General features: G+C 43.5%; 3 protein-coding genes and 1 pseudogene across 3 annotated transcripts; 2 read left to right on the top strand and 2 right to left on the bottom strand.

Annotated features, from left to right (window-relative positions):
* Nucleotides 1-3,549: 3,549 nt before the first annotated feature.
* LOC135533708 (zona pellucida sperm-binding protein 3-like) lies at nucleotides 3,550-7,249 on the top strand. Its single transcript, XM_064960973.1, has 7 exons — nucleotides 3,550-4,089; nucleotides 4,263-4,375; nucleotides 4,516-4,616; nucleotides 4,708-4,876; nucleotides 6,371-6,482; nucleotides 6,591-6,679; nucleotides 7,207-7,249. Exons 1-7 carry the CDS (start codon nucleotides 3,550-3,552, stop codon nucleotides 7,247-7,249), a joined length of 1,167 nt encoding a protein of 388 aa, XP_064817045.1.
* Nucleotides 7,250-8,336: 1,087 nt separating this feature from the next.
* LOC135533707 (inositol 1,4,5-trisphosphate receptor-interacting protein-like) lies at nucleotides 8,337-16,560 on the bottom strand. Its single transcript, XM_064960972.1, has 3 exons — nucleotides 16,557-16,560; nucleotides 12,840-12,969; nucleotides 8,337-9,138 (listed from the first exon to the last, which is right to left on the bottom strand). Exons 1-3 carry the CDS (start codon nucleotides 16,558-16,560, stop codon nucleotides 8,337-8,339), a joined length of 936 nt encoding a protein of 311 aa, XP_064817044.1.
* A 2,413-nt stretch (nucleotides 16,561-18,973) lies between these two features.
* On the top strand, nucleotides 18,974-22,105 carry LOC135533706 (zona pellucida sperm-binding protein 3-like). Its single transcript, XM_064960971.1, has 6 exons — nucleotides 18,974-19,513; nucleotides 19,686-19,798; nucleotides 19,939-20,039; nucleotides 20,131-20,299; nucleotides 21,792-21,903; nucleotides 22,013-22,105. The coding sequence occupies exons 1-6, from the start codon at nucleotides 18,974-18,976 to the stop codon at nucleotides 22,103-22,105; spliced, it is 1,128 nt and encodes a 375-aa protein (XP_064817043.1).
* A 71-nt stretch (nucleotides 22,106-22,176) lies between these two features.
* On the bottom strand, nucleotides 22,177-25,948 carry LOC135533705 (inositol 1,4,5-trisphosphate receptor-interacting protein-like; annotated as a pseudogene).
* Between the last annotated feature and the right edge of the window lie 1,056 nt (nucleotides 25,949-27,004).

Genomic DNA, 27,004 nt, shown 5'->3' with positions numbered 1-27,004 from the left:
TTTTTGTTTAAACTAGGACCGAAAATGTAGGTAAAACAAATTAATTGTCTGTACCTTGCGGGAAAGGGAGAAGGAGGGCATATATCCTTTCAGACAGATAAGAATGTTTGTTTGATGTTCCATTAGTGGAGAATAAATGATATCTTTTAGACAGATTGGAATGTTTGTTTTATGAGGGGAGTAGAAGACGATCTCCAGACCTGAAGACACTGCGCTATTGTGTGGATCGGAGAGATTGTGAGAAACTGATGACATCATTTTATGTTCTCTCTTTAAAATGTAATGTTCTTTGTATTTTGGGTCAGTATTCATCAAGAATAAATGCTGAACTTGTTTTTAAGACTGGTCTCGATCAATTTCATGCAAAAATGATAAACTTACAACTTATTATGAAATAGATAGAGTGTGATTTTGGTTTTGGCTACAAAACATATAGGAATTTAGAATTCCTCAATGGTGTAATTGCCCCACTGAAAGATACAACTCTATCCCAGGGTTTTCAGAAGACAGAGATGTGTATTCCTCTAACTTTTTACCTGGGTTTTGCTCCTTTCATATTTCTTTTGATCCTGACAAACTCTCCAGCCCCTGTTGGTGGCAAGCATACACATAATATGATGCTGCCACCACAAAAATGTCAAATACAATGGCACACAGAGGCAGATCTGACTCGTTAGCTCAATGTCAATGACATCAGCATGCTTTTATATCCTAGTGTCAACATTATTTTTATATACATATATTATCCGTTGACCGGTAAAGTATTTGAATATGCACAAAAGGGGAGACACATAAATAATGAGTGTGCTTTTAAATGGAGTAATCGCTCCAAAAATGTGGAAAATGTTCTATAATTGTTCATTCACTTTGGAAATTTGGAGTAGATTGTGTACATTGGTAGGATAAAATCCTACATAATATAATAAAAAAATATATTTTGGCAGTAAACTCTGAAGACTTTGACTTGTAAGGGAGAATGGTTCAACTTGTCACAGGTGTGACAATGAGCCTCCATTGATTATTATGCATGCTTCTAACCTGCTAATTGAATGATTGATCCTGTAATTGGTGCTGGAGAGGATGGCTGCCGTTTCATGGGCTCTTAACCAACCATGCTATTTTTTTTCTCGCGCATTTTTTGTAACTTATTTTGTACATAATGTTGCTGCTACCGTCTCTTATGACCGAGAAGAGCTCCTGGAAATCAGAACAGCAATTACTGACCTTGAACTGGGTGAAGAATTTCTCTTTAATGAGTCGGACCAGAGGGATTTACTCCAGACACGCAAACAGGCCCTCATCCCCATCATTCGCACGAGGAAGAGACGGCAAAGATATTGCAGAAAGAGATAGGGGTGCCTTGTGAAGATGGCTAATCTGCCCTTGCCATCCGTAGTACTGGAAAATAAATTGGATGTGCTAAAAGCACGTATATCCTAGCAACGGGACATTTAATAACTGGGATATCTTATGTTTCACAGAGTCGTGGCTGAACGACGGCATGAATAGAAGAGTATCTCATGATAAGCTGTACACCACACTATCTACCTAGAGAGTTTTCATCTGTATTTTTCATAGCTGCCTATATACCACTACAGATCGATGTTGGCACTAAGACCGCACTCAATGAGCTGTATACCACCATAAGCAAACAGGAAAACGCTCATCCAGAAGTGGAGCTCCTAGTGGCCGGGTGACTTTAAAGCAGGGAAACTTAAATCCGTTTTTACCTCATTTCTATCAACATGTTAAATGTGCAACCAGAGGGAAAAGAACTCTAGACCACCTTTACTCCACACACAGAAACACGTACAAAGCACTCCCTCGCCCCCCATTTGGCAAATCTGACCATCATACTAAATTAAAGCAGGAAGCACCAGTGACTCGGTCAATAAAAAAGTGGTCAGATGAAGCAGATGCTAAGCTACAGGACTGTTTTGCTAGCACATACGGTGGAATATGTTCCGAGATTCTTCCGATGGCATTGAGGAGTACACCACATCAGTCACCGGCTTCATCAATAAGTGCATCGATGACATCGTTCCCACAGTGACCGTACGTACATACCCAAACCAGAAGCAATGGATAACAGGCAACAGCCACACTGAGCTAAAGGGTAGAGCTGCCGCTGTCAAGTCGCGGTACTCTAACCTGGAAGTTAAGATTTTATGGTGAAACATCTCTCTCCTTGTTCTCTCTGTCACGCAACATTGTATCTGTCCCATTATGGTGTCTGTGAGAGCATGGGCAGCAACAATGAGGTCATCTCATCTCCATTTTGAAGAAGAAGAAGAAGAAGAAGAAGGGAACGCCTTCTCTGTGAAGTGTGCAATAACTCAATTCAATGTAAACAATGCCATTTTTTAAAACTTTGGCAAAGGGTCACATCTACAAAACTTAGTGTACTCTGTTTGTAACTGATCATAGTTTTGGGAACAGAAAACTGTATTGAGATCAGGCTTTTCTTCGATGAGAAAATCAGCCAAATGTCGGCCCAGTTCCATCTCGCTCCATACTTTCCCACTTCCAGCCACTGGGCTTCCTCTCTGACGCAACATTGTATCTGTCCCATTATGGTGTCTGTGAGAGCATGGGCAGCAACATTGAGGCCATCTCATCTCCATTTTGAAGTAGCCCATTTTCTTATTCTACTACTTCTTTGAGTTGGTCAACAAACTGAAAGGGTGCATACTGCCACCTGGAGTGTATTGTTTGAAAAGGTATAAAACCAAGGTTGGTGATTTACTGCTACCAGCAGTTGGGTCGTTCCACAAAATGAGTGCCTTTTGCTTCTCTTTGATATGTTAATAATGAAAGGTCAAAATTGTGCAACGATATTGCATTTTAAAAGCCTGTTATATTAATTGAAGTGCCCTTAAATATATACCACATGGATTATTCAATAAGCAGATTTTTAATATGAATAATGACTAAGGTGCCAAAATGACTAATGACTGCGTACCCTCATGTGACTGCGAACCCTCTGACTTCTATGGAAGATTTTAACCCTACTTAATACCAAGAGTCCACCATCATTGTAAAGCCCTAGTTATTTTGTTGCTTTGTTATTTTGCTGCTTTGACAAAATAATGTCTGAAGATTATTAATTTAATGCGATTAATTTGCGTCTGTCCCTAATTTTAAGGTCAACTCTGAACTGAGCTCTTGTTTTGATGTGGTAAAACTATATTTATTTTAAAATATTTATTTCAGAAGAAACATTTAACAACTTATAGTCAAACTATAGTATAAAAGCAGGTGGGCTGAAGCTTACTTTCAATTGCCCCTCCCTGTTGAACATAATAAACGTCCATTCCCAAGGCGATTTATGGCTTCTTTCAAATGAAATTATGATCATATAACTTTTGAAAAACTGGGCCCTGATGACTGCTGATTGGTTGATTCTGCTACTGATTAAAGTCATCACCAGGTGTTGCAATTACTTGGGTGCTGTAGCTAGTATATAAAACACACAAGCAAATGGTGGTTCTCTCATACACCTTTTTACTGTTCTGGATTATTGAGAGAGATTTGGTGGTGAATGGCAAGATGGTGGTGAAATTCATGCTTTTGCTCATGAGTTACTACTCTGCTTACGGTTTGCCAGGTAAGGGCTTCCCTTTAGCTGTTGATGACGGGAAGGACACTGAGTTTGTGTGGGGTGAGAAGTTGAGGTTTGATGACGACTCTGAACCCAAGGTCAGATCTCGTTCCCAAACCGTTGCCACTCCCATGTTGGAGCATTCTCATAAGCCAGACTATCTGAAGCTACCAGAATACATCCCTATTCGTGCTTCTGAGGACCAAGCGAATGTCTTCAAGCCTGAAGGGAAGTTCAGGCCGCTGCCACTCTCAGTCAAGCACATCCTGCTGCCCACCGCCTCTCCGCCCACCACTCCTCCAGTTCACTCTAAGAAGGTTGAGGTCCTGTGCCACCTCGACAGGATTTATGTGAGAATCAGAAAGGACGCCTTCACCAACCCCGACGCCTGCAAGTACCTCAAACTCCACAAATGCAAAGTCAACCAATCCACCGCGGAACACTACTACATGCTCTACAACATCAAAAGCTGTAGCTTCCATAGAAAGGTTGGCTACCAATGCCATCAGAAATACAATCCCCTGTCACTCAGACATCAAATGTATGCCCTGAGTGATCCAGTCAAATTGCAATGGTCTGAAGGGATTGTATTTCCATGGCTGTAATGATTGAGAATGTTCAGATGTCTTGGTGGTTTTTAGAGTTGTTTCTTCTATTCCAGTGTACCGCTGACTATATTTCCTACTCCAACGTGCTGAAGTATGAGCCAGAGGCCATAGGCGGTATTGTGAGGGAGTTGCCATTCTCTGTTCACATCGAATGCCGCTACAATCGGTGAACCACCACTTCACGATTTCACATTTGGTGGCTACGTTGTCCACACTAGCATATCCTATACATGGCTCCATACTAGGTAGTATGCTAGTCTGGATATTATTTGAGTGTCTGACTGCACTAATGGCCATTTTCTACAGGATCCACCACTCTTACAAGTTTGGCTTTCATCCTCGTTTGGCGGGAAAAGTCTTCAAGGCCCTTAAATCCAAGGTTGGCGTCACCCTCATATCTTATGATGGTGAGTTGACTTGACAGATGTCACCTAAATCTGAATGCACTTGCAGTATTGTTTTCTATTAAAGAACCTTAACTCTATCCTTTCTCTTCAGAATCATGGAACAAGCTCACTGGAAATAAAACCTATATCATTGGACAACCAATGTACTTTGAGGCCAAAGTTCCCACTATTTCTTTGCATCGGCGGGTGTATATTAACAACTGTTATGTGACTGCTAGCCCCAACTCCACTCTCAAATACACTGTGGTCGACAACTATGGGTAAAACTACTTTGTTACAGAACTGCACTTTATCTTGGCCTGGTTTTGTTTTGTTCATGGTAGTTAATTTCTTGCTTGTTAATTGGTTAGATTCCACAGCTGGGCAGTTTACACAGGCAGCCTAATTCTATTTTGTCCACGAATTGCTTGAAAGACCAATTATTAAGTCTTTAAACTTATCTGATTGGTCAAATTGACATTTGATGTGGGAGTACAGAGCTTAGCACGTCTCCCAAGGCTAAAGAAATTTCGGTTTGGGAAAATTGATTATTTTCAGGAGTCTGGTAATTGGTTAAGGGAAGAGGATTGGAGGGAAAGAGGATGGGTTTGAATTTGACTCTAGCAATAACCGGGAAAGGGGTATGTCGAGGAAGACTGTCAAGTTGAAAGTGGGCCAGATGCCAGTGAGTTATGGAGGTGAAATTGAAGGGGTAAAGGTTTGTGAGGAGCATTAGCCTTGCGTTGATGGACATGATGATGATGATGATGCATTTTGGTCCAGTGGGACTGAGATTTTTGAAGATGGAACCAGGTCTTTTGGCTGATCCAGGGGTGGAAAAGAGGGTGTGCTTTTGAGTCGGTGGACTGGACTTGTTTCTTTAGATCAGAGGGAGCATGCGCGCTGTGCGCCGCAACTAGTATAGTCTTGCTTTGCGCACCATTGAAGGGAGTTATTTCTGGGGTGGCGCAATGGAAGTGGCAGATTCCTGTGTGAAGTTTGATGCAACGCAGACCCGGTGGCAACACGGTGTGTCACTTTCAGCCCTTTTGAGTTGAGTCAGTCTTTACCTGACAAGATCATGTTAGGATGTATCAGTTATCCTGTTGGCGCTTTTGTGGTGAATCCACTGCTCTGTTTCAGCTGCAACATTTATGGTCATGTCACAGTGTGTAGGAGGGAGATTCCAAAATGTGGATGTGTGCAGAATGGGATGGAGGGTTGTGTAGTTTCGTTGGATAAAGTGGTCAACTGTAGGGTGCACATGTTGCTGGGGATCAGAAGTGTTCGGTGGCTTGTCAGAGTAGTGCTGAGGGAGCGAAGTAGAGAATGGGTCAAGGGTGAGCAATTCTGAGGATTCCTGTGAATGGGATGTCTGACAGCACAGAGGGACAGGCCAATGACTGACATGTATGCTTCAGTAAGGTGCAGAGGACTAGCACAGCGTGTGTAGCATGGTAGTGTCCTGTCCTCTCAGCCCATTGGCCTGTGGAAGGATCAGATGAGGTTAAAGTAGGGTAATATTCAGTGTGTTTTTGGTTCCCATTTTGTATCAGTGTCATGGGCCTATAATTCAGTCGGGGGTGGTAATGCAATATATGGGATGCCAAGTGCTGTTAAACCTCAACCAAGAGAGAAATCACAACGGTCTGCCTGTGTAAACAGCCCTAGTGTCTTTTGTAACTCAGTCCCTGGTTTACAAGGCGAGAATAAGAACCAGCGAGTGAACCTTGCCCCGAATTGTTGTGTTAAGTACACGATCTTCTCTTCACTAGATGCATGGTGGATGGCAAGAATACCGTCCAGTCAAAGTTCCTGGCACACACAACCAACAATGCTTTGAGGTTCACTGTCGGAGCTTTCATCTTCCAGGGCCTGGACAATCAGGTCTGACTCATGTGTGAATCTCCAAACAACTAATCATGATGGTTTGCATCTTTAATACTATAGGCCTACAGTAATGCACCTTAAGAACGTACATTTATTTTCTTCCAGAAACTCCACTTGCACTGTGAAATAACTACAGGGAATGTCACTCCAACTCCAAGTTTCAAATCCTGCAACTATGACACAAAGACTAAAAAGTAGGTTCACCTGAGTGATTTGAGTTCTGAGGGACTCCTTGCTGTGAGGGTTAACTAATATTTATTGTGATTGTCCTAGGTGGGTGGAACTGTATGGTGAAGCTGCGGTTTGCTCGTGCTGTGTCGGCTCTTGTCCTTCTCCTTCTCTACAACCCTCCGGTGAGCATAGGCCCGGTTCATGACCAGTCTTGTCTCATTGTCACCAACCCTTTCATCTGAGCGCATCAGGGAATGGGAAGCCATTTTGATGACATTTTACATTATGGTTTGTTTGACTAATCTCTGTGAAATGCAATACTGATCTGATAATGCTCTCATAGCTCACGCACAAACTGTGACCAGTCATTTTATGACTATGGCCCATGACGACCATGCTAAAAATAAAACACTGAGCATGGAAACCTTCAACGATGGGGCTTACTGAAGGTACTCAGTCCCTCTGCTTAATTCTTAAGAATGTTTAATTATGTTAATATATTATGAGCACAAATTTCTGAAAATAATAGCTTTCTCCCTCATTGTTCTAGGTGCTGTTGGGAGGGTTTGATGAGCAGTGGCCAGTTCTTTTGATAAAATAAACTTTTTAAACAATCATTTGTCTTGAGTTCATTCAAAATGGCTGCAGAGGTACAGGCAGAACTGGGTTGAAATATTAAAGTTGATTACTTTCAGACATGCATATTTGGGGATGTTTTATTTGAAGTAGTTGAATATTGGAATGTGTTTGGAAATTACTGGTATGTAATTTTAAAATCCCCAACTGTGTAAATCCAACATGTGAACTTAATTTCATGAGTTGAAATGAAAGAACCCAGGAATGTTCCATACGTACAAAGCTTAGTTCAAGTGTTCACATTTGTTGAAATCCATGTTTGAGCATTTCTCCTTTGCCAAGATACTCCATCACCCTGGCAGGTGTGGCAAATCAAGAAGTTGATTAATTTAAAATGCATATGATCATTACACAAGGTGGACATTGTGATGGGCACAAGGCCACTCTTATATAAGCAGTTGTCCAAATTGAGGGAGTGTGCAGAATTTTAATTTTACTACCATAAACTGCTGCACATTTTAGAACTGGGCATTGTCTAACTGGCCTCACAACTGCAGACCACAAGTAACTATACCAGCCCGGGACCTTAACATCCAGCTTCTTCACCTGTAGGATAATCGGAGACCAGACAGCTGAAACTGGAGCACTTCTGAACCTGGCTCTGCCTAGTTCCCAAGTTGGTGGGGGTGGGAAGGCTCACCATGGCTGTGCTCCTTCCCAGTCCTGTGAAATATGTAGATTAGGGCCTAATGTATTTCAATTTACTAACTTCTTTATGAATTGTAACGTAGAACTGTGTTCAGTGTCTATACTCCCATGCAGTTGAACCCTGGTCTGTTTAGTATTTGGAAATATTTTTACTTTCTCAAACACTATAGGAAATTATTTGAAATGTTTCCAATGTAGTTTTGGGCCACATTTGTAAAATGCTGAAGTATTTCAGGTAACTTTCAAATAAGCATTTATTTGGGTCCAGGTTGGAACTTCTGATTTTAACATGAAACAGCTTAGGCAGGTTTCCTCATGATGCACTTTTCTGCATTTCAATGTCATTAAAGATTTGGCATCTCTACAGTTAATTGTCCAGTATTAACCTTAAATTGTTCAACACTCTATACCAGTTGAAGTTTTGTCCAGACCATTGCATTCCTTCGGCTTTGGCAAATACTCCTCTATCAGCATGGAAGAGTTCCTGAGCATCTCTTGCAAGTGCTTTACAGTCTTGGTGTAGCTGCCATTTTGTACCCCAAGAGGGCGGAAGAGATTTACAGGCTCTGCATCACTAAATACAGCAGGGAGTCCAATCTCACTTGGAACCAGAGGCTTTCCAATAAAGCTGTGAAGCAACTTCCTACCCTGAAGGCTATTTTCTAGGAAGTGCAATGCATCACGTAACCTGCTAGCCAAGTGTTCAGGGTACCAGTCAGGAGGCTCTTTACTCAAAAGCAAGTGAATTAACACTGTTTTGAAGTGATGATCTGTAAGGATACTTCTGCCTGTGAGGCCCGTTTGCTTTTTGTGAAGGAACGCTACAATTCCAAGGCAGTGAATGTGGCAGGAGTTTTCAGGCAGGTGATTGGCCAGGTACTTCAGGAAGTGGTCCTCGTAAGTGGTCAATGAGAGGCTCCAGTATGTGTCCAAGGAGTTGTTCGTAGTTGGGGTGGAAGGAGAAATGGTGAAATAAGCTTCAGTGTCTTTGAGTTTCACCATGGGAGCCATATCGAAGGTTATCACCTTCCCTGATCTGAATCGAACCATCAGAGCTCCTGGGGCGTCTATGTTGCGAAATGTCAGCTCAAATTCGTACTTGTGGGATATCTGTCCCCAAGCTTTTCTAATTGTGGTCTGGAACCATTTGGTAACCTGGGTTTTGGCCAGGTAAGGGGTGTGTTTTGAGCAAAGAGCGCTACCCAATACATCAGTGAACTTTTAACCACTTTGAGTTTCTCATTGTCACAACAACTAACTTTCAAATAAACATAATCTCCTCTCAGCTCCAGTATTTATGGGCAGCCAGTTTTGGGTCACACCACCATCCACCATTTTGATACCACTGCCCTCCATTTCAGGTGGTTTGAATCTAAGTGTGGTTACACCAGAGTTGAAACTGGAACCTGTATGGCTCTAACGGGGCAATGGGGACTAGGACCATGTCCCCAGGTACCTGATCCAGGATGACTCCTTGCCACCACAAAGTCTTCAATCACCATGCCAACCTCCAGTTTCACTGTTCATGCTCCTCATGGCGTCGACCATGCTGGTCATTTATGAACATTTGAACATCTTGGCCAAACTCTGTTATAATCTCCATCCGGCACAGGAAGAGGACTGGCCACCACACATATGCTCTCTTCAGCCTAATTCTCCTTTCTTTATCTCTCCTGGATGGTGGTTCTTCTGTAAAGCCCTGAAGAATGCCCCAGGAGAAATGAACAAAATGATTACTCCTTGCTGTCCCCAGGTCCACCTGGCCGTGCTGCTGCCCCAGTTTCCGACTGTTCTGATATTATTGACATGACCATGCTGGTCATTTTGACATTTGAGACATCTTGGCTTCCTGGTTTCTGTTATAATCTCCACCCGGCACAGTGAGATGTTGACTGGCCACCCTGACTTTCTGGTTAGGTCTAGGTTTCTTCCTGATTGGCCTTTCTAGGGAGTTTTTAATTGCACCGTGCTTCTGCACCTGCATTGCACTTGCTGTTTGGGGTTTTAGGCTGGGTTTCTTTACAGCACTTTGAGATATCAGCTGATGTACAAAGGGCTATATAAATAAATTTGATTTGATTTGACAACACAGCCGGACTGCATATCATCATCTCCTATGGCAGCTGTGCGACATGAGCAGCCATTTTGGTTCACACCACCATCCAACATTTTGACTCTACCACAGCCCTCCATTTCAGGTGGCATATCATCAATAGCCTGGTTACACCAGAGTTGACACTGGAACCTGTATGGCTCTAACGGGCAATGGGGACTATGATGTCACACACAAGGGAACTGCTCCTGCCCTCCACCAAAAGTCTTCAATCACCATTGCCAACCTCAAAATTGCTCAAGCTCAGTAAATTGAGATGTTATTAATTGATGGACAGCAAAATTCCTTCTAAGTCAAACTGAGGTGGAACCCTCCAGCTCTCATCTGGTTTGAGACTTTATATTGTCATGTGAGATGTTGAGTGTATCACTTTCTGAGGTTAGGTGGTACTTTTCTTCCTGATGGTTTAGACGGCTGGTCTGTGAGATGCTCTTCCATATCCTCCTGATGATTATCTCTCCTGGATGGGGCTTGTTCTGCTTCCTGGTCTGTTCTGAAGAATGTAATGGAGAAATGAACAAAAGAGATCTGGTGATGTATGTTGTTCCATAGGTACCAGGTGTCGTTGCTCTTGAGTCTATGATATTATTGACATGCTCCTACTGCTGGTCATCATTTGATGATTGCTGAGAATGTGTCTCTTCCTGGTTTGTGTTATATTGTTCTGTGCGATGTTGCTGATAGTCTGACTTTCTGAGGTTAGGTGGTACTTTTGTCTTCTGATGTGTGTTTGCGGTTGGTCTGTAGTTACATCTTGGTGTACTTGTGAAAGCGTTTCCCAAACTAGGGGTCCCGTTTTTCTTTTTATCTTGCTACACAGCTCTTGAAATAATCAAAGATTGATGATTAATGGTTTGATTGTTTGAATAGACCTGTTGTACTTAAGTTGTAAGACAAAATGGTCAAAATGGGCCCTTCCTCTTGGGTTACCAGTGGTGACCAATTTTGGGAAAAGCTGTCTCCCTCAGCAACATTTATCCATTGTTTATGCCCAAAACACTCAACACCTCTTGAACCTATTCTGTTGTGTCTTCTGGGGATGGGATATAGTTGAAATTATTAATTATGTATACATTAATATTATGATTTACATTTTGAACCATTTTAAGTTTTAATACATTTTGTTATGGTATAATATATGGATTTTTGTTTAAATTAGGACCTTTACAGCTATGAAATGTTTTAATTGTCTGTACCTTTAAAGGGAGAAGGAGGGCATATATCCTTTCAGACAGATAAGAATGTTTGTTTGATGTTCCATTAGTGGAGAATAAATCATAGCTTTTAACAGATTGGAATGTTTGTTTTATGAGGGGAGTAGTATAATCTCCAGACCAAGACACTGTGCATTGTGTGGATCGGAGGAGATTTGAGAAACTGATGACATCATTTTATGTTCTCTCTTTAAAATGTAATGTTCTTTGTATTTTGGGTCAGTACTCATCAAGAATAAATGCTGAACTTGTTTTTAAGATGGACAGATCAATTTCATGCAAAAATGATAAACTTACAACTTATTATGAAATAGATAGAGTGTGATTTTGGTTTTGGCTACAAAACATATAGGAATTTAGAATTCCTCAAACAGTCTTTTGCATAGAAAATTGTGTAATTGCCCCACTGAAAGATACAACTCTATCCCAGGGTTTTCATTTACATTACATTACATTTAAGTCATTTAGCAGACGCTCTTATCCAGAGCGACTTACAAATTGGTGAATTCACCTTCTGACATCCAGTGGAACAGCCACTTTACAATAGTGCATCTAAATCATTAAGGGGGGTGGTGAGAAGGATTACTTATCCTATCCTAGGTATTCCTTGAAGAGGTGGGGTTTCAGGTGTCTCCGGAAGGTGGTGATTGACTCCGCTGTCCTGGCGTCGTGAGGGAGTTTGTTCCACCATTGGGGGGCCAGAGCAGCGAACAGTTTCGACTGGGCTGAGCGGGAACTGTACTTCCTCAATGGTAGGGAGGCGAGCAGGCCAGAGGTGGATGAACGCAGTGCCCTTGCTTGGGTGTAGGGCCTGATCAGAGCCTGGAGGTACTGCGGTGCCGTTCCCCTCACAGCTCCGTAGGCAAGCACCATGGTCTTGTAGCGGATGCGGCTTCAACTGGAAGCCAGTGGGAGAGAGCGGAGGAGCGGGGTGACGTGAGAGAACTTGGGAAGGTTGAACACCAGACGGGCTGCGGCGTTCTGGATGAGTTGTAGGGGTTTAATGGCACAGGCAGGGAGCCCAGCCAACAGCGAGTTGCAGTAATCCAGACGGGAGATGACAAGTGCCTGGATTAGGACCTGCGCCGCTTCCTGTGTGAGGCAGGGTCGTACTCTGCGGATGTTGTAGAGCATGAACCTACAGGAACGGGCCACCGCCATGATGTTGGTTGAGAACGACAGGGTGTTGTCCAGGATCACGCCAAGGTTCTTAGCGCTCTGGGAGGAGGACACAATGGAGTTGTCAACCGTGATGGCGAGATCATGGAGCGGGCAGTCCTTCCCCGGGAGGAAGAGCAGCTCCGTCTTGCCGAGGTTCAGCTTGAGGTGGTGATCCGTCATCCACACTGATATGTCTGCCAGACATGCAGAGATGCGATTCGCCACCTGGTCATCAGAAGGGGAAAGGAGAAGATTAATTGTGTGTCCTCTGCATAGCAATGATAGGAGAGACCATGTGAGGTTATGACAGAGCCAAGTGACTTGGTGTATAGCGAGAATAGGAGAGGGCCTAGAACAGAGCCCTGGGGGACACCAGTGGTGAGAGCGCGTGGCGAGGAGACAGATTCTCGCCACGCCACCTGGTAGGAGCGACCTGTCAGGTAGGACGCAATCCAAGCGTGGGCCGCGTCGGCGATGCCCAACTCGTAGAGGGTGGAGAGGAGGATCTGATGGTTCACAGTATCGAAGGCAGCCGATAGGTCTAGAAGGATGAGAGCAGAGGAGAGAGAGTTAGCTTTAGCAGTGCGGAGCGCCTCCGTGATACAGAGAAGAGCAGTCTCAGTTGAATGACTAGTCTTGAAACCTGACTGATTTGGATCAAGAAGGTCATTCTGAGAGAGATAGCGGGAGAGCTGGCCAAGGACGGCACGTTCAAGAGTTTTGGAGAGAAAGAAAGAAGGGATACTGGTCTGTAGTTGTTGACATCGGAGGGATCGAGTGTAGGTTTTTTCAGAAGGGGTGCAACTCTCGCTCTCTTGAAGACGGAAGGGACGTAGCCAGCGGTCAGGGATGAGTTGATGGCGAGGTGAGGTAAGGGAGAAGGTCCCCGGAAATGGTCTGGAGAAGAGAGGAGGGGATAGGGTCAAGCGGGCAGGTTGTTGGGCGGCCGGCCGTCACAAGAAGCGAGATTTCATCTGGAGAGAGAGGGGAGAAAGAGGTCAGAGCACAGGGTAGGGCAGTGTGAGCAGAACCAGCGGTGTCGTTTGACTTAGCAAACGAGGATCGGATGTCGTCGACCTTCTTTTCAAAATGGTTGACGAAGTCATCTGCAGAGAGGGAGGAGGGGGGGGAGGGGGAGGAGGATTCAGGAGGGAGGAGAAGGTGGCAAAGAGCTTCCTAGGGTTAGAGGCAGATGCTTGGAATTTAGAGTGGTAGAAAGTGGCTTTAGCAGCAGAGAGGAGGAAAATGTAGAGAGGAGGGAGTGAAAGGATGCCAGGTCCGCAGGGAGGCGAGTTTTCCTCCATTTCCGCTCGGCTGCCCGGAGCTCTGTTCTGTGAGCTCGCAATGAGTCATCGAGCCACGGAGCGGGAGGGGAGGACCGAGCCGGCCTGGAGGATAGGGGACATAGAGAGTCAAAGGATGCAGAAAGGGAAGAGAGGAGGGTTGAGGAGGCAGACTCAGGAGAAAGGTTGGAGAAGGTATGAGCAGAGGGAAGAGATGATAGGATGGAAGAGGAGAGAGTAGCGGGGGAGAGAGAGCGAAGGTTGGGACGGCGCGATACCATCCAGTAGGGGCAGTGTGGGAAGTGTTGGATGAGAGCGAGAGGGAAAAGGATACAAGGTAGTGGTCGGAGACTTGGAGGGAGTTGCAATGAGGTTAGTGGAAGAACAGCATCTAGTAAAGATGAGGTCGGCGTATTGCCTGCCTTGTGAGTAGGGGGGAAGGTGAGAGGGTGAGGTCAAAGAGGAGAGGAGTGGAAAGAAGGAGGCAGAGAGGAATGAGTCAAAGGTAGACGTGGGGAGGTTAAAGTCGCCCAGGACTGTGAGAGGTGAGCCGTCCTCAGGAAAGGAGCTTATCAAGGCATCAAGCTCATTGATGAACTCTCCGAGGAACCTGGAGGGCGATAAATGATAAGGATGTTAAGCTTGAAAGGGCTGGTAACTGTGACAGCATGGAATTCAAAGGAGGCGATAGATAGATGGGTAAGGGGGAGAGAGAGAATGACCACTTGGGAGAGATGAGGATCCCGGTGCCACCACCCCGCTGACCAGAAGCTCTCGGGGTGTGCGAGAACACGTGGGCGGACGAAGAGAGAGCAGTAGGAGTAGCAGTGTTATCTGTGGTGATCCATGTTTCCGTCAGTGCCAGGAAGTCGAGGGACTGGAGGGAGGCATAGGCTGAGATGAACTCTGCCTTGTTGGCCGCAGATCGGCAGTTCCAGAGGCTACCGGAGACCAGGAACTCCACGTGGGTCGTGCGCGCTGGGACCACCAGATTAGGGTGGCCGCGGCCACGCGGTGTGGAGCGTTTGTATGGTCTGTGCAGAGAGGAGAGAACAGGGATAGATAGACACATAGTTGACAGGGTACAGAAAAGGCTACGCTAATGCAAAGGAGATTGGAATGACAAGTGGACTACACGTCTCGAATGTTCAGAAAGTTAAGCTTACGTAGCAAGAATCTTATTGACTAAAATGATTGAAATGATACAGTACTGCTGGAGTAGGCTAGCTGGTAGTGGCTGCGATGTAGCTAACCTAGAAAATCGCTCTAGGCTAAACAATTGTCTTAGATACAAAGACGGCTATGTAGCTAGCTAGCTACGATCAAACAAAACAAACCGTTGTACTGTAATAGTTACTACAGTGCTGCTATTCGGGGGCTAGCTGGCTAGCTACGTTAAAAGAACGACAATAGCTGGCCAGCTAACCTAGAAAATCGCTCTAGGCTACACAATTGTCTTAGATACAAAGACGGCTATGTAGCTAGCTAGCTACGATCAAACAAAACAAACCGTTGTACTGTAATAGTTACTACAGTGCTGCTATTCGGGGGCTAGCTACGTTAAAAGAACGACAATAGCTGGCCAGCTAACCTAGAAAATCGCTCTAGACTACACAATTGTCTTAGATACAAAGACGGCTATGTAGCTGGCTAGCTACGATCAAACAAATCAAACCGTTGTACTGTAATGAAGTGAAATGAAAAATGTGATACTACCTGTGCGGAATGTTGACCGGGTAGTTGGAGTTCAATTCGGTAGAGGTTGGCTAGCTGTTGGCTAGCTAGCTAGCAGCATTTCCTACGTTAAGGACGACAAATAGCTGGCTAGCTAACCTCGGTAAATTAAGATAATCACTCTAAGTCTACACACTCTAAACTGCACAATTATCTAGGATACGAAGACAGCGAAGACAACTATGTAGCTAGCTGACACTACGCTAATCGAGTCGTTCAGTTGAGTGTAATAGTTTCTACAGTGCTAGTGGACAGTGGATGTTAGCTAGCTGCTTAGCTAGCTGATGGGCAGATACGTTAGGACGACGAAATACGATAATATGCAATTGTCGTTGATACAGAGACGGCTATGTAGCTAGCTAAGAAGAAATTGCTAAGATAAGACAAATCAAACCGTTGTACTATAACGAAATGTAATGAAAAGTTATACTACCTGCGGACCGAAGTGTAGATGCGACCGCTCGCTCCAACCGGAACCGGAAAAGCAGAAGACAGAGATGTGTATTCCTCTAACTTTTTACCTGGGTTTTGCTCCTTTCATATTTCTTTTGATCCTGACAAACTCTCCAGCCCCTGTTGGTGGCAAGCATACACATAATATGATGCTGCCACCACAAAAATGTCAAATACAATGGCACACAGAGGCAGATCTGACTCGGTAGCTCAATGTCAATGACATCAGCATGCTTTTATATCCTAGTGTCAACATTATTTTTATATACATATATTATCCGTTGACCGGTAAAGTATTTGAATATGCACTAAAGGGGAGACACATAAATAATGAGTGTGCTTTTAAATGGAGTAATCGCTCCAAAAATGTGGAAAATGTTCTATAATTGTTCATTCACTTTGGAAATTTGGAGTAGATTGTGTACATTGGTAGGATAAAATCCTACATAATATAATAAAAAAATATATTTTGGCAGTAAACTCTGAAGACATTGACTTGTAAGGGAGAATGGTTCAACTTGTCACAGGTGTGACAATGAGCCTCCATTGATTAGTATGCATGCTTCTAACCTGCTAATTGAATGATTGATCCTGCAATTGGTGCTGGAGAGGATGGCTGCCGTTTCATGGGCTCTTAACCAACCATTTTTTCTCTCACGCATTTTTTGTAACTTATTTTGTACATAATGTTGCTGCTACCGTCTCTTATGACCGAGAAGAGCTCCTGGAAATCAGAACAGCAATTACTGACCTTGAACTGGGTGAAGAATTTCTCTTTAATGAGTCGGACCAGAGGGATTTACTCCAGACACGCAAACAGGCCCTCATCACCATCAGTAACACAAGGAAGAGACGGCAAAGATATTGCAGAAAGAGATAGGGGTGCCTTGTGAAGATGGCTAATCTGCCCTTGCCATCCGTAGTACTGGAAAATAAATTGGATGTGCTAAAAGCACGTATATCCTAGCAACGGGACATTTAATAACTGGGATATCTTATGTTTCACCGAGTCGTGGCTGAACGACGGCATGAATAGAAGAGTATCTCATGATAAGCTGTACACCACACTATCTACCTAGAGAGTTTTCATCTGTATTTTTCTTAGCTGCCTATATACCACTACAGATCGATGTTGGCACTAAGACCGCACTCAATGAGCTGTATACCACCATAAGCAAACAGGAAAACGCTCATCCAGAAGTGGAGCTCCTAGTGGCCGGGGACTTTAAATGCAGGGAAACTTAAATCCGTTTTACCTCATTTCTATCAACATGTTAAACGTGCAACCAGAGGGAAAAGAACTCTAGACCACCTTTACTCCACACACAGAAACACGTACAAAGCACTCCCTCGCCCCCCATTTGGCAAATCTGACCATCATACTAAATTAAAGCAGGAAGCACCAGTGACTCGGTCAATAAAAAAAGTGGTCAGATGAAGCAGATGCTAAGCTACAGGACTGTTTTGCTAGCACATACGGTGGAATATGTTCCGAGATTCTTCCAATGGCATTGAGGAGTACACCACATCAGTCACCGGCTTCATCAATAAGTGCATCGATGACTTCGTTCCCACAGTGACCGTACGTACATACACCAACCAGAAGCAATGGATAACAGGCAACAGCCACACTGAGCTAAAGGGTAGAGCTGCCGCTTTCGAGTAGCGGTACTCTAACCTGGAAGTTAAGATTTTATGGTGAAACATCTCTCTCCTTGTTCTCTCTGTCACGCAACATTGTATCTGTCCCATTATGGTGTCTGTGAGAGCATGGGCAGCAACATTGAGGTAATCTCATCTCCATTTGAAGAAGAAGAAGAAGAAGAAGAAGAAGGGAACGCCTTCTCTGTGAAGAATGCAATAACTCAATTCAATGTAAACAATGCCATTTTTTAAAACTTTGGCAAAGGGTCACATCTACAAAACGTAGTGTACTCTGTTCGTAACTGATCATAGTTTTGGGAACAGAAAACTGTATTGAGATCAGGCTTTTCTTCGATGAGAAAAATCAGCCAAATGTCGGCCCAGTTCCATCTCGCTCCATACTTTCCCACTTCCAGCCACTGGGCTTTCTCTCTGACGCAACATTGTATCTGTCCCATTATGGTGTCGGTGAGAGCATGGGCAGCAACATTGAGGCCATCTCATCTCCATTTTGAAGTAGCCCATTTTCTTATTCTACTACTTCTTTGAGTTGGTCAACAAACTGAAAGGGTGCATACTGCCACCTGGAGTGTATTGTTTGAAAAGGAATAAAACCAAGGTTGGTGATTTACTGCAACCAGCAGTTGGGTCGTTCCACAAAATGAGTGCCTTTTGCTTCTCTTTGATATTTTAACAAAGGTCAAAATTGTGCACCGATATTGCATTTTTAAAGCCTGTTATGTTAATTGAAGTGCCCTTAAATATATACCACATGGATTATTCAATAAGCAGATTTTTAATATGAATAATGACTAAGGTGCCAAAATGACTAATGACTGCGTACCCTCATGTGACTGCGAACCCTCTGACTTCTATGGAAGATTTTAACCCTACTTAATACCAAGAGTCCACCATCATTGTAAAGCCCTAGTTATTTTGTTGCTTTGTTATTTTGCTGCTTTGACAAAATAATGTCTGAAGATTATTAATTTAATGCGATTAATTTGCGTCTGTCCCTAATTTTAAGGTCAACTCTGAACTGAGCTCTTGTTTTCATGTGGTAAATCTATATTTATTTTAAAATATTTATTTCAGAAGAAACATTTAACAACTTATAGTCAAACTATAGTATAAAAGCAGGTGGGCTGAAGCTTACTTTCAATTGCCCCTCCCTGTTGAACATAATAAACGTCCATTCCCAATGCGATTTATGGCTTCTTTCAAATGAAATTATGATCATATAACTTTTGAAAAACTGGGCCCTGATGACTGCTGATTGGTTGATTCTGCTACTGATTAAAGTCATCACCAGGTGTTGCAATTACTTGGGTGCTGTAGCTAGTATATAAAACACACAAGCAAATGGTGGTTCTCTCATACACCTTTTTACTGTTCTGGATTATTGAGAGAGATTTGGTGGTGAATGGCAAGATGGTGGTGAAATTCATGCTTTTGCTCATGAGTTACTACTCTGCTTACGGTTTGCCAGGTAAGGGCTTCCCTTTAGCTGTTGATGACGGGAAGGACACTGAGTTTGTGTGGGGTGAGAAGTTGAGGTTTGATGACGACTCTGAACCCAAGGTCAGATCTCGTTCCCAAACCGTTGCCACTCCCATGTTGGAGCATTCTCATAAGCCAGACTATCTGAAGCTACCAGAATACATCCCTATTCGTGCTTCTGAGGACCAAGCGAATGTCTTCAAGCCTGAAGGGAAGTTCAGGCCGCTGCCACTCTCAGTCAAGCACATCCTGCTGCCCACCGCCTCTCCGCCCACCACTCCTCCAGTTCACTCTAAGAAGGTTGAGGTCCTGTGCCACCTCGACAGGATTTATGTGAGAATCAGAAAGGACGCCTTCACCAACCCCGACGCCTGCAAGTACCTCAAACTCCACAAATGCAAAGTCAACCAATCCACCGCGGAACACTACTACATGCTCTACAACATCAAAAGCTGTAGCTTCCATAGAAAGGTTGGCTACCAATGCCATCAGAAATACAATCCCCTGTCACTCAGACATCAAATGTATGCCCTGAGTGATCCAGTCAAATTGCAATGGTCTGAAGGGATTGTATTTCCATGGCTGTAATGATTGAGAATGTTCAGATGTCTTGGTGGTTTTAGAGTTGTTTCTTCTATTCCAGTGTACCGCTGACTATATTTCCTACTCCAACGTGCTGAAGTATGAGCCAGAGGCCATAGGCGGTATTGTGAGGGAGTTGCCATTCTCTGTTCACATCGAATGCCGCTACAATCGGTGAACCACCACTTCACGATTTCACATTTGGTGGCTACGTTGTCCACACTAGCATATCCTATACATGGCTCCATACTAGGTAGTATGCTAGTCTGGATATTATTTGAGTGTCTGACTGCACTAATGGCCATTTTCTACAGGATCCACCACTCTTACAAGTTTGGCTTTCATCCTCGTTTGGCGGGAAAAGTCTTCAAGGCCCTTAAATCCAAGGTTGGCGTCACCCTCATATCTTATGATGGTGAGTTGACTTGACAGATGTCACCTAAATCTGAATGCACTTGCAGTATTGTTTTCTATTAAAGAACCTTAACTCTATCCTTTCTCTTCAGAATCATGGAACAAGCTCACTGGAAATAAAACCTATATCATTGGACAACCAATGTACTTTGAGGCCAAAGTTCCCACTATTTCTTTGCATCGGCGGGTGTATATTAACAACTGTTATGTGACTGCTAGCCCCAACTCCACTCTCAAATACACTGTGGTCGACAACTATGGGTAAAACTACTTTGTTACAGAACTGCACTTTATCTTGGCCTGGTTTTGTTTTGTTCATGGTAGTTAATTTCTTGCTTGTTAATTGGTTAGATTCCACAGCTGGGCAGTTTACACAGGCAGCCTAATTCTATTTTGTCCACGAATTGCTTGAAAGACCAATTATTAAGTCTTTAAACTTATCTGATTGGTCAAATTGACATTTGATGTGGGAGTACAGAGCTTAGCACGTCTCCCAAGGCTAAAGAAATTTCGGTTTGGGAAAATGGATTATTTTCAGGAGTCGGGTAATTGGTTAAGGGAAGAGGATTGGAGGGAAAGAGGTTGGGTTTGAATTTGACTCTAGCAATAACCGGGAAAGGGGTATGTCGAGGAAGACTGTCAAGTTGAAAGTGGGCCAGATGCCAGTGAGTTATGGAGGTGAAATTGAAGGGGTAAAGGTTTGTGAGGAGCATTAGCCTTGCGTTGATGGACATGGTGATGATGATGATGCATTTTGGTCCAGTGGGACTGAGATTTTTGAAGATGGAACCAGGTCTTTTGGCTGATCCAGGGGTGGAAAAGAGGGTGTGCTTTTGAGTCGGTGGACAGGACTTGTTTCTTTAGATCAGAGGGAGCATGCGCACTGTGCGCCGCAACTAGTATAGTCTTGCTTTGCGCACCATTGAAGGAAGTTATTTCTGGGGTGGCGCAATGGAAGTGGCAGATTCCTGTGTGAAGTTTGATGCAACGCAGACCCGGTGGCAACACGGTGTGTCACTTTCAGCCCTTTTGAGTCAGTCTTTACCTGACAAGATCATGTTAGGATGTATCAGTTATCCTGTTGGCGCTTTTGTGGTGAATCCACTGCTCTGTTTCAGCTGCAACATTTATGGTCATGTCAGTGTGTAGGAGGGAGATTCCAAAATGTGGATGTGTGCAGAAGGGAATGGGATAGAGGGTTGTGTAGTTTCGTTGGATAAAGTGGTCAACTGTAGGGTGCACATGTTGCTGGGGATCAGAAGTGTTCGGTGGCTTGTCAGAGTAGTGCTGAGGGAGCGAAGTAGAGAATGGGTCAAGGGTGAGCAATTCTGAGGATTCCTGTGAATGGGATGTCTGACAGCACAGAGGGACAGGCCAATGACTGACATGTATGCTTCAGTAAGGTGCAGAGGACTAGCACAGCGTGTGTAGCATGGTAGTGTCCTGTCCTCTCAGCCCATTGGCCTGTGGAAGGATCAGATGAGGTTAAAGTAGGGTAATATTCAGTGTGTTTTTGGTTCCCATTTTGTATCAGTGTCATGGGCCTATAATTCAGTCGGGGGTGGTAATGCAATATATGGGATGCCAAGTGCTGTTAAACCTCAACCAAGAGAGAAATCACAACGGTCTGCCTGTGTAAACAGCCCTAGTGTCTTTTGTAACTCAGTCCCTGGTTTACAAGGCGAGAATAAGAACCAGCGAGTGAACCTTGCCCCGAATTGTTGTGTTAAGTACACGATCTTCTCTTCACTAGATGCATGGTGGATGGCAAGAATACCGTCCAGTCAAAGTTCCTGGCACACACAACCAACAATGCTTTGAGGTTCACTGTCGGAGCTTTCATCTTCCAGGGCCTGGACAATCAGGTCTGACTCATGTGTGAATCTCCAAACAACTAATCATGATGGTTTGCATCTTTAATACTATAGGCCTACAGTAATGCACCTTACAGAACGTACATTTATTTTCTTCCAGAAACTCCACTTGCACTGTGAAATAACTACAGGGAATGTCACTCCAACTCCAAGTTTCAAATCCTGCAACTATGACACAAAGACTAAAAAGTAGGTTCACCTGAGTGATTTGAGTTCTGAGGGACTCCTTGCTGTGAGGGTTAACTAATATTTATTGTGATTGTCCTAGGTGGGTGGAACTGTATGGTGAAGCTGCGGTTTGCTCGTGCTGTGTCGGCTCTTGTCCTTCTCCTTCTCTACAACCCTCCGGTGAGCATAGGCCCGGTTCATGACCAGTCTTGTCTCATTGTCACCAACCCTTTCATCTGAGCGCATTAGAGAATGGGGAATGGGAAGCCATTTTGATGACATTTTACATTATGGTTTGTTTGACTAATCTCTGTGAAATGCAATACTGATCTGATAATGCTCTCATAGCTCACGCACAAACTGTGACCAGTCATTTTATGACGATGGCCCATGACGACCATGCTAAAAATAAAACACTGAGCATGGAAACCTTCAACGATGGGGCTTACTGAAGGTACTCAATCCCTCTGCTTAATTCTTAAGAATGTTTAATTATGTTAATATATTATGAGCACAAATTTCTGAAAATAATAGCTTTCTCCCTCATTGTTCTAGGTGCTGTTGGGAGGGTTTGATGAGCAGTGGCCAGTTCTTTTGATAAAATAAACTTTTTAAACAATCATTTGTCTTGAGTTCATTCAAAATGGCTGCAGAGGTACAGGCAGAACTGGGTTGAAATATTAAAGTTGATTACTTTCAGACATGCATATTTGGGGATGTTTTATTTGAAGTAGTTGAATATTGGAATGTGTTTGGAAATTACTGGTATGTAATTTTAAAATCCTCCTGTAAATCCAACATGTGAACTTAATTTCATGAGTTGAAATGAAAGAACCCAGGAATGTTCTATACGTACAAAGCTTAGTTCAAGTGTTCACATTTGTTGAAATCCATGTTTGAGCATTTCTCCTTTGCCAAGATACTCCATCACCCTGGCAGGTGTGGCAAATCAAGAAGTTGATTAATTTAAAATGCATGATCATTACACAGGTGGACCTTGTGATGGGCACATTAAGCATGGCGGCACAGGTGGACCTTATATGAGTTGGGCACAAGGCCACTCTTATATAAGCAGTTGTCCAAATTGAGGGAGTGTGCAGAATTTTGTTAATTTTACTACCATGAACTGCTGCACATTTTAGAACTGGGCATTGTCTAACTGGCCTCACAACTGCAGACCACGAGTAACTATACCAGCCCGGGACCTTAACATCCAGCTTCTTCACCTGTAGGATAATCGGAGACCAGACAGCTGAAACTGGAGCACTTCTGAACCTGGCTCTGCCTAGTTCCCAAGTTGGTGGGGGTGGGAATGCTCACCATGGCTGTGCTCCTTCCCAGTCCTGTGAAATATGTAGATTAGGGCCTAATGTATTTCAATTTACTGATTTTCTTAACTGTAATTTAGTAAAAAAAATTCAGTGTCTATACTCCCATGCAGTTTAACCCTGGTCTGTTTGGTATTTGGAAATATTTTTACTTTCTCAAATACACTATAGGAAATTATTTGAAATGTTTCCAATGTAGTTTTGGGCCACATTTGAAAAATGAAGTATTTCAGGTAACTTTCAAATAAGCATTTATTTGGGTCCAGGTTGGAACTTCTGATTTTAACATGAAACAGTTTAGGCAGGTTTCCTCATGATGCACTTTTCTGCATTTCAATGTCATTAAAGATTTGGCATCTCTACAGTTAATTGTCCAGTATTAACCTTAAATTGTTCAACACTCTATACCAGTTGAAGTTTTGTCCAGACCATTGCATTCCTTCGGCTTTGGCAAATACTCCTCTATCAGCATGGAAGAGTTCCTGAGCATCTCTTGCAAGTGCTTTACAGTCTTGGTGTAGCTGCCATTTTGTACCCCAAGAGGCGGAAGAGATTTACTGGCTCTGCATCACTAAATACAGCAGGGAGTCCAATCTCACTTGGAACCAGAGGCTTTCCAATAAAGCTGTGAAGCAACTTCCTACCCTGAAGGCTATTTTCTAGGAAGTGCAATGCATCACGTAACCTGCTAGCCAAGTGTTCAGGGTACCAGTCAGGAGGCTCTTTACTCAAAAGCAAGTGAATTAACACTGTTTTGAAGTGATGATCTTTAAGGATACTTCTGCCTGTGAGGGCTTTTTTGTGAAGGAACGCTACAATTCCAAGGCAGTGAATGTGGCAGGAGTTTTCAGGCAGGTGATTGGCCAGGTACTTCAGGAAGTGGTCCTCGTAAGTGGTCAATGAGAGGCTCCAGTATGTGTCCAAGGAGTTGTTCGTAGTTGGGGTGGAAGGAGAAATGGTGAAATAAGCTTCAGTGTCTTTGAGTTTCACCATGGGAGCCATATCGAAGGTTATCACCTTCCCTGATCTGAATCGAACCATCAGAGCTCCTGGGGCGTCTATGTTGCGAAATGTCAGCTCAAATTCGTACTTGTGGGATATCTGTCCCCAAGCTTTTCTAATTGTGGTCTGGAACCATTTGGTAACCTGGGTTTTGGCCAGGTAAGGGGTGTGTTTTGAGCAAAGAGCGCTACCCAATACATCAGTGAACTTTTTACCACTTTGAGTTTCTTATTGTCACAACAACTAACTTTCAAATAAACATAAACTCCTCTCAGCCTCCAGTATTTATGCTGCAGTAGTTTATGTGTCGGGGCTAGGGTCAGCTTGTTATATCTGTCCAATTCGGTGTCCTGTTTGAATCTAAGTGTGCGTTCTCTAATTCTCTCCTCCCTCTCTCTTTCTCAAAGGACCTGAGCCCTAGGACCATGCCCCAGGACTACCTGACAGGATGACTCCTTGCTGTCCCTAGTCCACCTGGCCGTGCTGCTGCTCCAGTTTCAACTGTTCTGCCTTATTATTATTCGACCATGCTGGTCATTTATGAACATTTGAACATCTTGGCCATGCTCTGTTATAATCTCCATCCGGCACAGCCAGAAGAGGACTGGCCACCCCACATATGCTCTCTCTAATTCTCTTTCTCTCTCTCGGAGGACCTGAGCCCTAGGACCATGCCCCAGGACTACCTGACATGATCACTCCTTGCTGTCCCCAGTCCACCTGGCCGTGCTGCTGCCCCAGTTTCAACTGTTCTGCCTTATTATTATTCGACCATGCTGGTCATTTATGAACATTTGAACATCTTGGCCATGTTCTGTTATAATCTCCACTCGGCACAGCCAGAAGAGGACTGGCCACCCCACATAGCCTGGTTCCTCTCTAGGTTTCTTCCTAGGTATTGGCCTTTCTAGGGAGTTTTTCCTAGCCACCGTGCTTCTGCACCTGCATTGCTTGCTGTTTGGGGTTTTAGGCTGGGTTTCTTTACAGCACTTTGAGATATCAGCTGATGTACAAAGGGCTATATAAATAAATTTGATTTGATTTGACAACACAGCCGGCACAGCATATCATCATCTCCTATGGCAGCTGTGCGACATGAGCAGCCATTTTGGTTCACACCACCATCCAACATTTTGACTCTACCACAGCCCTCCATTTCAGGTGGCATATCATCAATAGCCTGGTTACACCAGAGTTGACACTGGAACCTGTATGGCTCTAACGGGGCAATGGGGACTATGATGTCACACACAAGGGAACTGATCCTGCCCTCCACCACAAAGTCTTCAATCACCATGCCAACCTCCACATCACTCATGCTCCTCATGGCGTCTAATAGGTCATTAGCAAAACCCTCTACAAACTCAGTCACCCTCCAGCTCTCATTGGGTGAGACTTTGACACATTTGTCATAAAAACGGTTGAGTGTATCACAGTCCGGTAGCGGAACTTCAGCCGAGAGGTTTTTCACGACAGAGATGTCTTCCATATCCTCCTGAATTATCTCTCCTGGATGGGGCTTCTTCTGTGAACGTATTCTGAAGAATGTAATGGAGAAATGAACAAAAGAGATGAGGGAGTATGTGTTCCATAGGTACCAGGTGTCGTTACTCTCCGAGTCTATGATATTATTGACATGCTCCTACTGCTGGTCATCCTTTGATGATTCGCTGAGGATCGGTGTCTCTTCCTGGTTTGTGTTATATTGTTCTGTGAGATGTTGATGGTCGTCTGACTTTCTGAGGTTAGGTGGTACTTTTACTTCCTGATGTGTGTTAGACGGTTGGTCTGTGAGTTGCTCTTCCTAGGCAGCGTTTCCCAAACTAGGGGTGCACGTTTTGGTTTTTTAACTAGTGCTACACAGCTGCTTCAAATAATCAAAGATTGATGATTAAGTTGATTGTTTGAATCAGCTGTATAATGCTAAGACAAAATCCAAAATGTGCACCTTGGAATCCCCAGGACCAAGTTTGGGAAAAGCTGTCTTAGGGCAACATTTATCCATTGTTTATGTCAAAACACTCAACACCTCTTGGAAAGCTATTCTGGTGTGTCTTCATTGGAGGAAATTATAGTTGAAATGATTAATTATGTATACATTAATATTAGAACCATTAAGTTTTAATACTATTATGTTATGGTATGACATGTATGGATTTTTGGTTAAACTAGGACCAAAAATGTAGGGAAAACAAATTAATTGTCTGTACCTTGCGGGAAAGTGAGAAGGAGGGCATATATCCTTTCAGACAGATAAGAATGTTTGTTTGATGTTCCATTAGTGGAGAATAAATTATATATTTTCGACAGATTGGAATGTTTGTTTTATGAGGGGAGTAGAAGGCGATCTCCAGACCTGAAGACACTGCGCTATTGTGTGGATCGAAGAGAGTGTGAGAAACTGATGACGTCATTTTATGTTCTCTCTTTAAAATGTAATGTTCTTTGTATTTTTGGGTCAGTACTCATCAAGAATAAATTCTGAACTTGTTTTTTAAGACTGGTCTCGATCTATTTCATGCAAAAATGATAAACTTACAACTTATTATGAAATACTTAGTGTGATTTTGGTTTTGGCTACAAAACATATAGGA

Source organism: Oncorhynchus masou, unplaced genomic scaffold (assembly GCF_036934945.1).
Source record: "Oncorhynchus masou masou isolate Uvic2021 unplaced genomic scaffold, UVic_Omas_1.1 unplaced_scaffold_2607, whole genome shotgun sequence".
Classification (NCBI taxonomy): Eukaryota; Metazoa; Chordata; class Actinopteri; order Salmoniformes; family Salmonidae; genus Oncorhynchus; species Oncorhynchus masou.
Note: the sequence above shows the minus strand (reverse complement) of the source record. Positions and strands in the feature narration are given on the sequence as shown.